Below are 13,668 nucleotides of genomic sequence, written 5' to 3' on the forward strand. Positions count from 1 at the left end.
AAAGGGCTGGAGAGTACCAGGCAGGACCGCTGTCTAGGCTCAGACCCTCACTTCCTGCACAGCCCATGGAGATCCAGGTTTGTTTTCTTTTTGTGCTGCCCTATAACTCACTCAGCATCCTAGGTTATCCCAGAAACAATGACCAATAGTAAACAAAGACACCACAATGGGAAAGGCAAAACAAAGGAGAGGCCAATCAACAAAAAGGGGATGATTGATTGATTGATTGATTGATTCGTTGGTTGACTGATTTTTTTTTTTTTTTCTGAGACAGGGTTTCTCTGTGTAACCTTGGCTGTCCTGGACTCACTTTGTAGACCAGGCTGGCCTCGAACTCACAGAGAGATCCACCTGCCTCTGCCTCCACGAGTGCTGGGATTACAGGCGTGTGCCACCGCACCTGGCGGATGATGGCTTATTTACCAGGTAAAACCTCTTTCATCACAAAGCTGGAGGCATCTCCTAGATTTCTAGCAGGATAGATGCCTAAACGCAGAGAGAGGAATATTGAATTTTTTTATTCAGCTAACCTGAAAGATATATGGAATGTAAGGAAATCAAGCTCTAGAAAGCACAATGGAGGCATTTTTGTTGTTGTTGTTGTTGTTGCTGTTGCTGTTTAGTTTTTAGTGCAGCAAAATATCTAGCTCAATCCATCATAAAACGGTCACACACAGTCCTACTCCTCTGCAGCAATGGCCGCTGATGATTGCAGATGACCTCAGACAAGGCCAATAGTGACACCAAAGGTCAGGGTATCGGTCAACAAAAGCAGCCAACAGGCAGCCTGCTCCATCCTGCTCCACCGGCAGCAAACCTGGCTCATGAGGTAGCAGCAGGAGGGGGTTGGGGGGATGAGTTGGCAGAAGTCAAAACAAAACAAAACAAAAAACAGAGCAGCCTGGTCACCTCAGTGCTGAGAACTGGCAGTTGCAGTCGTGTGGGAACATGCTAAAAACAAAGGATGGCAGTGACCAAAAGGATAGAGGGCGAAGGACTCAGCCTTGACATCCACGGCTACCCACACCTACAAGCCCTGGGCTCCGGAGGCACTGACAACCAACCTGTGGCTTCTCTCAGCTCCTGGAAAAATTTCTGGTTGAATATAAAAGCCACACCACTGATCTCCTCCACTTTGGCCTCGGCTGTTGTGTTGCGGTTGATGAAGTTGGCCGTAATGGCGATGGCTAGCTTGCCACGAAATTCTTTCCGGCGAAATCCTAGAGGAAAGGAGAGAAGGGGTGAGGGCTTCAAATGAGAATATGGCGGAGTGGGGCAGAATCAGGGAAAGCAAGCTGCTCACCCAACAGGAATGAAACAACTCAGGAGGGAAGTCCCGCCCATTATCACAGACAACGTTTTATTCAGTACTAAAGATTACCCTTAAAGTGGAGGGGTGCGGTGAGCCCCCGCACATTGGTGCACAGGCTAAAAGGCACAGCTTCTCTCCTTGTGTCCTGTGGGAAATATCCCTAGCCAGCACTGACTGGACAGCACATGAGCACATGTTTAGTGATATAGTCTCTGGGGGCAGTTCAGCCTTCAATCTGTGATGAGCCAGACGAAGGAGAGTAGGCCAAAGCCAGTACCTTCCAGGGTGTTCCTACGCCCATCCCCACCGATGATCACTTCAAATTCATATTCTGATACGGGATGAGTTTTGGGGTGCACCAATGCTCGCCATCCTATCCCTGTGGACCAAAAGCAACATGAAGGTCACAGCACAGACTAAATCGTACCCAGATATACAGATCACACCAAATTCAAAATGGTACATATAATACCAAACAAGGGGTGGCCTCAGGGAGAAAGTTTTAACAAGAGAGCTCACAAAGACGCTTTCTTTACTTTCACACTTTCTGTAATACAAATGCCCGCCACGCCTAATACCGTGCCAAAGGCCTCTGAGGTAACCCAAAAGTCCTCAAAAGCCCAAGCTGCATGAACAAAGCTCCTTTAGTCAGTGCTGAACACCACCTGCAAGTCCTCCTGGCTCCTCCCATGATCTCATCTGCTCTCACCCACTCGGAGCCCCCACGCCCTCGTCCTCTGTCCACTCCCACTCACGTTCATTCTCCTGGTCCTCGGGAGGCTGAACCAGCCCTTGAAATTCCACGTTGACATGGATCTCAATGCCCAAAATCAAGGCTACTTTCAGGAGGATTAGCTGGAGCTGACGGATACCTAGGGGAACACAGAGGTCTTGGTGGCGAAGGGGACGGGAAGGGGAGAGCGCCATGGCGCTCACCAGCAGGCTCCCACCCGTCCATGTCTGTTGAGGTTCCCAAAGGCTGCCATAGCAGAGACATGTCTCAGAACTTCTCATTTTCTTTCTCCACATTGTAAAGCTGACATCAGACAGTGGAAGAAACATTCTGGATCGACTAGGCCACCCCACCTCTGGAGCCCGGTGTTCCACACAAATAAACATGATGACAGAGACAACACAGGGCTATGGCCGAGGAGAATCACTCTCCTACCTCCTGGCTGCACTGAGAGCCCCTGTTATTGGCAGCATCCAGTCTTCAGAGTCACCTACTTACTGCGAGCTATGGGCAAGGTGTACCCACAGGTAAGATGCCACAGCATCCTCTTTCCACTCTAACCCCTCGCTGACCTCACCCACTCCTACCTGATGGACACCCTATCTCTTATTTTCCACCACCAGTGACTTAAGAGCTGTGGAAACTGAGGACCCAAAGGACTGACAATCCTGTTCATTAGCATAGTAATAAACATATTCGATGCCTAATAAGTCACAACCAGATCTGGAACCAAAACCAGGTCACAGAGAGATGGGAATCCTTTCCCTCATCTAAAATACCCTCTGCTCTAAAATAAAGCTGGCCACACGGAAGGACCACAGATCCAGTCAGTCAACGACCCCTGGTCCTCTCTTAAGGCTAAATTTCCCTGCAGCCTGTGACTAATGAGCTATGAGCACACGCAAATCCCCTGCTAAGTCAGCCTGGCTGTACCCTCCTCAGCTGACCACATCCTCACCCTTCTGAGTCACACTCCCAAAGACTCGCTGAGACCCGAGCTAGCACACACTTTATTTTTGCAGACAACTGTGGGTTCTGAGATGCTTTACAAATTACAGCCTGGCAGATGGGCCGAGCGCTTCTTCTTGCCAATGGAATGCGGCAGCCGCCAGCTAGTGTGGGATCAATTGGTACTGTCACTTCAAACAGCGAAAGGCCTAATGGCTGAATGTATTCCCAAGGTTGCATACGGAGGAGCTGAGAACAAATGCTCCTTACTAACATTTCCCCGACTAAATTAATGACAGGGAAGAGATTTTTCTAGCTTGATGGTACACTGTTCCAAACTGGTTTCAGATGAGCCACTTACAGTCAAGAAGACAGAACCATCTTATGCAAAGCACAAGGCATCGCCTTTGCTCACCGCCTAAACACAGACTCTCACTGCGAACTTAGCGTACGTGTCTAAGCTGTGACTCTTTTGTGTGTGTGGTTTCCCAGGTCGGTCCCCGTGGCATCGTTTTCCTGCATTAGTAGAGGGCACACATGATCACAGTACAAAGCTGAAGCCTGTGTACTTCTTCCACTGAACACACAACCATCAGAGGGTCGAAATCTAAACTGTCTACCTTATTTTCAATGCCTACTCTTGCCCCTCCTTTGAACGGCACATACCATGGGTATTCAGCAAAAGTCCAAGACCTAACCAAAAATCTGTGGAGACAAGAACTTCTCTGTGTAGTCCTGGCTGTCTTGCAACTCACTCTGTAGACCAGGCTGACCTTGAACTCACAGAGATCCACCTGCTTTTGCCTCCTGAGTGTGGGATAAAAGGTGTGCACCACCACCAGCCAGTCCTCAACTAAGGACTTATTTTTTTAAATACTTTTTAAAAAATCTTATTTATTTATTTTTATTGTATGTGCATTGGTATTTTGCCTACATGCATGTCTATGTAAGAGTGTCAGATCTTAGAGTTACTGACAGTTGTCAACTGCAATGTGGGTGCTGGGATTTGAACCCCAGGTCCTCTAGAAGAGCAGTCAGCAGCCTTAACTGCTAAGCCATCTCTCTAGGCCCTCAACTAATAATCTTTAAGAAGTCGGGTTACAGAACACTGGTGGCAGATGCAGACCCTGGACAAGGGGGAATTCCTCAGTTAACCTACCTGTCTCTGTCTACTGAACAAGGGAGCACCAAGGGCCGGTGTTACTCACTGATATGGTCGATGGCTCCCGCACAGAACTTGCCGTAGAATTTCTTGGCACCCAGACCTCGGAGATCATGTATGGTGAAGGGCCAGAGATGCAAAACATTGTTGCGGGAGAAGGCATCCCGCTTCTCAATCACGACCACTTTGGCTCCCAATAAGGACAAGTCGATAGCTGTGCGGAGGCCACAGGGACCAGCTCCGATGATGAGACACTGAAAAATATGGGTGTTTCAGGGCCAAGGCCAAGGCTACACCTCTTAAAACACACTTATACCATTCAGTCCTAGGGCCATGTTCTAGGACCAAGACGCCTGAAGCCTGCCTAGGATGGCATAACACTTGTGGTGGCTTGAAGGAAGAGCTCAGGATTGCTAGGCAGAGAAGCGTGAGCCCCTGAAATGTTTTGAGCAGCTTAGAGAACCCACAGATGAGCAGGATGTAAATGGGGCAGCATCTCAACAAACAGCATGGAAACCAAGCCTCGTCTTTCAAGACAGGGCCCTTTGGAAGTTCCTAAGTCGGAAGCATGTTGCTGTCCAAAGGAAAGATTCTTAGCTGCATCCAGGCCATCGAGTCTGGGTCTGTCACGCAAATGACTCCCAGGAGGCAACGCTCAAGACCCAAAGCTATCTATCTATCTATCTATCTATCTATCTATCTATCTATCTATCTATCTATCTATCATTTATTTATTTAATGTGTGTATATAAGCCTGAGTGTATGTATGTACACCAGCTGTTTACTCCTTCAGAAGAGGCATCAGATGGCCTGACACTGGAGTTTTGTTTTGTCTTGTTTAAACACACACACACACACACACACACACACACACATCTATATGTCAACAGGCCTGCAGGTGCCCAAGGAGGCCAGAAGAAGGTGTTAGATCTCCCGGAGCTGGAATTATGACGGAATGACTGTGAGCCACCCAGGGCCAGTGCTAGATACTCAACTCCAGTCCTCTGCAAGAGCAGAGCCATCCCTCTAGTCCCTGACGTGGGTTCTAAAATCACTTCCAGACCAACAAAAGTCAGGGAATGCTCTTGGTAACCCACATAGAGAACCACCGGGGAGGAGGGACGCTGACCTGAAACAGCCTGAGCTTTATGAGTAGAAGAAGGCACGCAATGCTTTGAATTTGACTCTGTATTTTTAAATTCTGTCTCTCTTTCTGTGTGTATGTGTGTGTGATTTTTGGGGGGGAGAAGAGGAGATGCTGAAGCTGGGAACCCAAGGCCTGTGAAGCAAATAGTCTACCCTTGAGCTCCCCTTATTTTACTTTAAATTAAAGCACAGTCATTCATGGACACCCTGCCTTCAGATCTTCACACTTCCCCACAGGGTGGGTTCCTTGTATGGCCGACAAAATAACACTGACACTGGGAATTTGCTTACGGACTTTCTCCAACCTTCGCCCAGAGGGCGTTCTTCAAAGGGGACGTCAGGAAATCCCTTTGTCTCTCTCACTCCTCACCTGACTCAGTGAGCAACACATTCTCACTCCCTCACTCCTATTCCCATGCAGATGAGTGCACCCACATACATCTCAGGTCTCAGCCCAAGCCTATTTCACAGGAACTGTTTTTTCTACACCATGAAGACAGCAATAGAAATGCTTCCGTTTACAGGGTCCTTGCCTGTGAAGTACATCAGGCCTTTTCGACTATGGCTGGGAAGAAGCCGGGAACTTGTGATGAATCCTTACCAGGTGATGAATGTGGAAGGATGACTAGAAAGATGACAGGCCAAGAACCATGACGTCATATTCAGACAGGACACTCACATGGCCCTGCTAAGGGACCTGCATCCTACTGACGATGTGAGGCTAGTGGGGAGAGCTTCCAAAAAATACAGAAGTTCCTACCCACCTGCCCTCAGACTCTGAACGTTTGATAGCTGAGTACATGAAATACGCTCAGCGTAGGGCCTGGTGGGTAGACGTGTCACATGAACACAGGTAACAGAGGCTAGCCCCTTCAGCTGGCCCAGGGCCTGGCTCTCCTCCCTGAGAACAGCGTGGCTCACCTTTGTGTTGGTGCATGCTTTTCCCTTCTTGTAGTCCTTGTGGCTGCCCCGCTTGTCCAATTTGGCCCAGAGCGCTTTGGCCTTCCAGTAGTTGAGCTTAGACTTGAGCTTGTGGTAGAAGGAGCGGTGGTCCTTAGGCTTTAGCTCCAGGTGGTCACAGAGCTCCTGGAAGGCCCTGAGGGTTCCCTTGCAGGTGGTGGCCTGGACAAACCGGTCAAAGAGGACGTGAGCTTGGTTTGTGCTCTCCTGCTTCCTCTCCTCCATGCTCCCCTGCTCTTGGCACAGCCCCTCAGACGGGGCACGTGGGATGGCTGCTGGTCCGCCCGGCACCGTCACCTTAATCTGATGGAAAACAAGGAAGAGAACGAGATGGTCAGCATCTGTTTCTGAACATTTCCCAGGAGACATGCTCCTTCCCAAAGAGTGGTGACACTCCTGTCCTTGACAGGCACCATCAGGGTCTTAGGGAGATGACAGTCTAGGAGGCTGATTACATGATCACAGAGAGAGAGAGTGTTACAGTGGGCAATTCAGGAACTGCAGAGGCTTTCAGTTAAGCAAGTGGAGTGTGCAAGACTGGGCAAGGAAGTCACTCCGGCTGCCCCATGAGAGTCATCAGCCAAGAGTGACTCCCGCTGAGTGGTGATGGCGCATGCCTGTAATCCCAGCACTTGAGAGGCAAAGGCAAGCAGATCTTTGAGTTCGAAGCCAGCCTGGTCTACAGAGTAAGTTCCAGGACAGAGGCCACTAAGCAAGTACAGCAGGCCTAGAGATTAAAACCACCACCACAAAAAACCCACAAGCACTCATTTATCGGGTACCCTCTTAACAGACTACTGTAAGAACTAGTAGAGAGAGGGCTGAAGAAAGCCAAAGGGGCCATGCCAGAGATGGTTAAGAAGCAGGAGACACAGCAGAGTCACTTGGCAAGTAAGGCTCACAAAGCTTCCCAAGAGTGGGTTTACGGCCATTCCGTCGCCCACATTCATACTGTATAATAACAATGGTGTTATCCATACCAAGTACTTAGGAATCACCGCCACCATCTCCCCGTACGCATGCAGACACACATTTGAGCAGGTGGAAACAGCACCCTTATGTATTTCTCCTCCCCTGATCTCTTTTGTGCCATGTGTTGTTGGAACTACTATTTAGAGACATACAATGAGGAGTGCAGCCTGGAGACTGCACTGGCTGCCCCATGGGCCTTGGGAAGTCAGTCTTCCTTGGGCAGCTCGGAGGGATGATGACCTGCAAGCCCTCGGAGCTCTGAAGTCCTGAGTCTGATGCTGAGACAATTCTGGCCACGGCACTCTTGGAGCGCGCCAGTTAGAACGGCTCACCTCATCATCAGCTGCCTCTGGGATAAATGAGACCGGCCGGAGCTTTGCTAGGAAGAAGCTTTACTTGGGGGGTGGGGCGATGGAAGGAGCTGAGGAGATGCACTGTACTTAGTACTTAGTAGGCAAAGAGCGGCCGGCTAGCCATTGGATGGAATCAAGCTGGTGGGGGCCACCAGGCTGTTGGTGCCGACGGACCCAATTCTCGGAGACAGACCCTAAGTTCTATGATATGGATAACCCCAAGACCAAGTGAAGCTGTTTCTTTGGACAAATCACTGAGCAACCGGACACCCACAGTGATGCAGGAATGCTCTGCTTTCCTACAGAGCCTTCTGAAACCTCATAAGGTTAAATCAGAGCACCTGAGGCCACGTCAGAAGAGACGGTGCGAAGTATGGGGATTGGCATTTCCCCTCCCATTTCCCCAGAGAGAGGAGAAGCCTGGAAAGTGTTCAAGATGGTGACTCTTACTTTTAACCACAAAACTGTGACTTACTCAACAGCCTCTGCCTCTGGAGAATAGAGGTGACATTACTAATAGGTATGGCCTGTCTCGCTATCCATGTGACCAAGGAGTTAATAATAATAATGAATTGTCTGGGGGCTGTGGCTCAATGGCAGAGCGCCTCCTAACATGTGGGAGACTCTGGGTTCCACCCCTAACCCCCAAAATAAAAAAGAGGTACAAAACAAAACAAAGAAATCCTGGAATTAATCAGAACCGACCTCTGGTCTCCCCTAAATAAAGGTTTATTTTAGGTCACGGAAGCAAGCAAATTATTTTGAAGAGTTCATTCCTTTTCTTACAAGCCCAGGCTTATCTTAGAAATGGTAACCAGTCAAAAGGCATCTTGTAAGTACAGAAAAACCCAGATGCTTTTATGATGAGGCAGAAGAAAGGGTGGCAAGAAACAACCACTGACCGTCAACAGATCTCAGAGGGCAGGCACTGCCCCGCGTCTTCCGGCCCCAACCCCCATACCTATGCCCACAACCTATGTCCACAACCTATGTTCACCCTATGTCCACAGCCACCTTAGTGCTACCGGAGTTATAATGCAACATTCTGAAGTTTTCAACATACCTGGCCTGATTACCTTTGCGCAGAAGGTTTTTTTTCTGTTCCTAATTGGCAGCCACCGACTACCTCTTGGCAGAATTCAGTCTGCTCAGGACCTTGTAGTTCTTGCTAAATCCAACACACTCAAGATTTCATGCCATGTATTTCTTTCTTTTTGTTTTTGTGAGACAGGCTCATTATTTGGCTCTGGCTACACTATGTAGACCAGGCTGGACTCGAACTCACAAAGAGCCACCTGATTCTGTCTGTCTCCCAGGGTGTGCACCACTAAGTCCTGCTCACACCACAGACTTCTAAAGTACCTGTTGTGCTCACACTTCCCCTTCAACACCATGTTGGCCATGATAACAGCTTTAGGCACAGAGCTGACATTCCCCGGGCTGAGCACTGCCCACTCTCAAGTGAATACTCCCTTCCCTGGAGCTGCTGAGCACCACAGGGTCACTTCATCAGGGCTGAACACCCTCACGGACAGCCATCCCAGTCCCTCTTTGAGTGGAGAACGCTACGCTAATAATGAGCAAAGTCAGCCCAGTTCCCCAAAGGGCGCAGTGTCTGCTCTGGAGTGGCAGGCAAAGTATTTGGTGCCCTGGCTAAGGGATTGTGACCTGCAGGGCACTAATGACACCAGATAAACAGAAGTAGGTTGGTCCTCAGAACAATGCAACAGGCACCCAGGGTAAGACTACACGAGACACAGTCCCTTGGGCTGCCTTCCTTTCCACCTCTGTGAGTCAGGTGAGAACAGCAGGAAGGCAGCCCAGGGTGGCTGGCGCTGTTTGCCCGGCTAATACACCTATGCTACGCTGTACCAGGGCTGTCTCACTCCCCAGGGCACTTGCCCAGCATTGTGATTCACACTGAAAAGGGCCAGGAGGAACGACAGATGGACCTAGCCTGTTCAGCGTCACTTCCCTAGTCCTGAAGGTCAAAGCTGCATCACAGCCTTCCTGCCTCCTCCTCACCCACTGTGCCACCCACCCTAGTATTCTGGGAAAAATCAACACTCATAATCATAGGAACCTAGAGACCAGGAAATCTGGCTAGAAAGTGCCAGAACTCCTGGGGGCGGGGAAGGGGTGGAAAGGCCAAAGGTGTGGCAGAAAGTGGTAAGGAAGTAAGGAGCCCAAGGAGGAAGAAACAGGAAGAGGCCAGGTTTTCAGGTTCCCAGAGCATCTGTGTGGCTGTGCCAGCCGAGGACAACATGACAACACCCTGTGTGTTTTGTCTCTCGAGGCAGCCGACTGCTGACTCAGTCGTTTACACATTCCTGGGCTGTGGAGGAGAGCCCTGGGGAGGCAGCAGGCTGGAAGAGCACAGGGAACAGCAGGGTGCTTTTCAGTCCTAACAGGAAAGGTTGCCCTAGCGCCTAGAACAGATGGTAGGGAGGGTGAGGGAGGAGACGGATCCATAAAAATAGAAGAGGGAGAGAAAACCATAAGTATAAGAATAAAAATAAGAAACACACTTTAGCCTGGTGGTGGTGGCAGTGCACGCCTTTAATGCCAGCACTCCGGAAGCAGAGGCAGGTGGATCTCTGTGAGTTCGAGGCCAGCCTGGTCTACAAAGTGAGTCCAGGACAGCCAGGGCTACACAGAGAAACCCCGTCTTGAAAACACCAAGGGGGTGGGGGAAAGAATCACAGCCTAAGCGTAGAGGCCCACCTCAAGGACCTGTGCCAGCAGGTGTACAAATCTTGAACCCAAAGGGCCATCTAGGAAGTGTTCCTCTCCCAGGTCCACTCCATGGGCACAAATGTGTCCTAACAGATCTTAGAAGGAGGTGACCAGGAACACTGTTAGGAGGAAACACGTACGAAATGCATTTCAGATTATTCCGTGGCTGTGACTTGGCTCTGAAATAGCACCCAAGTCCCCAGGATGGTTGTACTCTCAAACAGTTTGCCTGCAGCTGAGTGACTAGGCTGCAGGGTACAGACAATGAAGCTCTGTCTGGCCTGAGGACAGCCAGAGGCCTGGTTGGGGGACCTCTGGGCTGGGGTCCCTGTATCCTGTAAGTGCTCAGCTACACAGCTCACAGCTCTTAGATGAGGCTCCGGCTCCAAGGAGGAAGCTCAAAATCAACAGTATGGATGCTTTTCAAAGAATTAGAAGCAGAAATATTTTATGACGCAATTTAGAACTGAAAGCAAGATCTCGAAGATCTGGGTGCTCTTACTTTCAGCTGTGTTATTCACGATGGATAAAACATGGAAGAAAACCCAATATCCATCACGATGACTAGAAAAGAAAATTGTACACACTTGCGAGCACATATTTATTATTATTATTATTATTATTATTATTATTATTATTATTATTATTATTATTACTCAATCTTGAAAAGGGAATTCTGGAATATACTACACAACATGGATAAAGGAAGATAAACCAAGCACAAGAAGACACATACTGCCAAATGTGGTGACGCATGCCTGTAATCCCAACACTTGGGAGGCAGGAGGGTGAGGCCAGCCTCGGCTACGCGTCAGTCCCTTCTCGTAGCCACGGCCATGATCAAAGGCTATTGCTCCATGACTCCATTTCAGTGAAATATTTAGGATAGAGAAAAGCAGACAAAGAAAGTACAACAGTTGTTGCTGGGGCCTGCAGGGGCGGGAAATGGAGTTACAGATGCATGGTGTTGGTGGCTGCACAGTTTTGGCTAGACAGGGTGGAGCTGCCACGGCTATCCTGGGCGCTGAGGACCTAAACGCAGGGACTCTTGCTTGCATGGAGAACACTTTACTGACTGAACCATTGCCTCAGCTTCTTTGCCTTGTTTATTTTGTTTTTTTGAGACAGCGTCTCATTTAGCTCAGGCTATCTCTAACTCACTATGTAACCGAGGCTGGCCTTACACCCCTGATCCTCCTGCCCTCAGTCTCCCAGGTATTGGAATTATAGGTGCGTGTCATCAGGCCTGGCTTGAATGCTGTAGCTCTGTAGTAATTTAGTAATTTCTAAAATAGGGAAACAGGAATACTGTTTTTGGATATTTAGGGGCCCCTAGGAATTTGATAAAAAGTTTAGGCTTTTGTTTGTAATTATCTGGAAAATGTTGGCATCTTAAATCTTTCAACACAAGACTGTGGGGTGGACTTTCACTTATGTTTATGGTCGTTCAATAATGTTTTGTGGTTTTCACTGTATGTGGTGTTTCCTTTCTTGGTTAATTCCCAAGTAGTTCATTCTTTTTAAAACTATTGTTAATGGAATTGCTTTTGTAATTTTCTCAGGTCATTCCCTATAGGGTGGAGACACAGCTGGCCTTCCACGGCTACTTTCATGAGTCCCTCATTCCTTCTCCTGCGCTTTGCTGGTGGGATCTCTGTGGTTTCCTGAGCATGACAGTCTATCACCTACCTTCTCAGTGTGGGCGTTTTCTTACCAAACTGCCCTGGCTAACTTCCAACACTACACTAAACAGAAACAGTGGGGTCGGCAGCTGAGCCTGGATCCTGACCTTAGCAGTGAGAGCTTCTGGTCCTCACTACCAAACACACTATTTACTGTGACCTCACTAGTGAGCAAGGTGTGTGTGTACTGTGTTCTCACTAGTGAGCACACTATGTACTATGACCTCACTAGTGAGCATGCTGTGTACTGTGACGTCACTAGTGAGCACGTATCGTGTCCTCACTCGTGAGGGCGCTATACATGTATTGTGAGTTTTTCCATGTGTGTCTTCTTTGAAGCTGAGGTAGTTTCTGCTCCTAAATTGTTAAAGGTTTTCAGAGATGTCACCTAACCACACCTATTTGTTTCAAATGTGTTCTACTGTAGGATCTTTTCTGGCTTTTCATGCTGTTTAGCAGCAAACTCACGTCCAACAGAACTAAGAAACAGGAAAGCAGTCTTGCCCCGTGGTGCCCCGCCCCGTCTTGTGCATCCTATTCAAACGTGGTAGCCGTCAATGTCCTGTCATTCTGCAAACAGGTCATTAAACATCTCTTAACTAACAGCAAGCTTTCTCATACCCACAGCCACGTCTTGGTGGCCGTGCCCTGATCTGTAATGGGAGCATGCCATGTCCCTGCGGAGCTGGTGGGTATAGGACAGGAGTCACGCAGCTCCAGCTTTGACGGAGTGACCCTATGGTAAAGCACGTACCTGAGCCTTCATGGCTGAGAAGATGGTCAAGAAGAACTGGGAGACGTGACAGACCAGACTTTCCCTGGAGATATTCCACCAAAGCTGCGATCACGTGACCTGAGTTCTCTTTCAAGGCTCTACTCTGCAGGAACAGCTTTACCCCTGCTATAACTTCTCTAGGTTTTTTTTTTTTTTTTTTTTTTTTTTGCTTCTCTGCCAGCTGAGACATGAAGTGAGCCAAAAACCAATTGACCTTTGCCTTGGGTTCTGCTGCCCAAAGCACACACTGAAACAAATGCCCCAAAACCCACAACCACTACCAACAGTCAATGCTCCCCAAAGTAACCCGTAAAAACTAAGTCATCGAGAAGAAAATGTCTGTAAGTTTTGTGCCTTGCGGCTTTCTTATCTGTAAAAATGAAAGAAATCTGAGTTTTAAAGAAACCAATGTAATGAACATAAAATGTACTACCCCAGGCGCACAGCGAGGCGCAATCAGCAACAGCAGCTAGCATCTCAATGTACACATACTGACAGCCTTTCTCAGTGCTGTGACCGGATGCCTGGCAGGATGCAGTCTGTGAAGGAGGAGGTTTACTGTGGCTCATGTAGCAGAGGACACAGTCAGTCTCTCAGGGTGGGAAAGAGAGCAGCAGGAGCATTCATCTCCCAATGGTGGCAGGGGAGCTGCTCACATCTGGGAAGGTCAGGAGGTGAACGCTGAAGCCCCTCCCTTGTCTTCTCTCTTGATTTAGTCTGAGATATCTACCTACATCCAGGGTCTCCTAAGATACCTGCCTACATCCAGGGTCTCCTAAGATACCTGCCTACATCCAGGGTCTGCTTCCTCGCCTCAGTAAAAACTCTCTGGAAACCCTGCGAACAGAGGTCTGTCCCCTAAGTGAGTCTAACTTGAGTCCGGCTGACA

The 13,668-nt window shown here is 48.8% G+C and overlaps 1 protein-coding gene across 1 annotated transcript in view; it reads right to left on the bottom strand.

The window, feature by feature from the left end:
• Positions 1-13,668, bottom strand: part of Mical3 (microtubule associated monooxygenase, calponin and LIM domain containing 3) — a 178,267-nt gene that overhangs the window by 103,100 nt on the left and 61,499 nt on the right. The window contains exons 2-6 of the mRNA XM_051155279.1: positions 6,223-6,564; positions 4,202-4,409; positions 2,068-2,184; positions 1,590-1,691; positions 1,065-1,220 (exon numbers count right to left, since the gene is read on the bottom strand). Coding sequence (XP_051011236.1) covers positions 1,065-1,220; positions 1,590-1,691; positions 2,068-2,184; positions 4,202-4,409; positions 6,223-6,564 — 925 coding nt within the window. The remainder of the gene's footprint in view (positions 1-1,064; positions 1,221-1,589; positions 1,692-2,067; positions 2,185-4,201; positions 4,410-6,222; positions 6,565-13,668) is intronic.

Source organism: Acomys russatus, chromosome 13 (assembly GCF_903995435.1).
Source record: "Acomys russatus chromosome 13, mAcoRus1.1, whole genome shotgun sequence".
Lineage (NCBI taxonomy): Eukaryota > Metazoa > Chordata > Mammalia > Rodentia > Muridae > Acomys > Acomys russatus.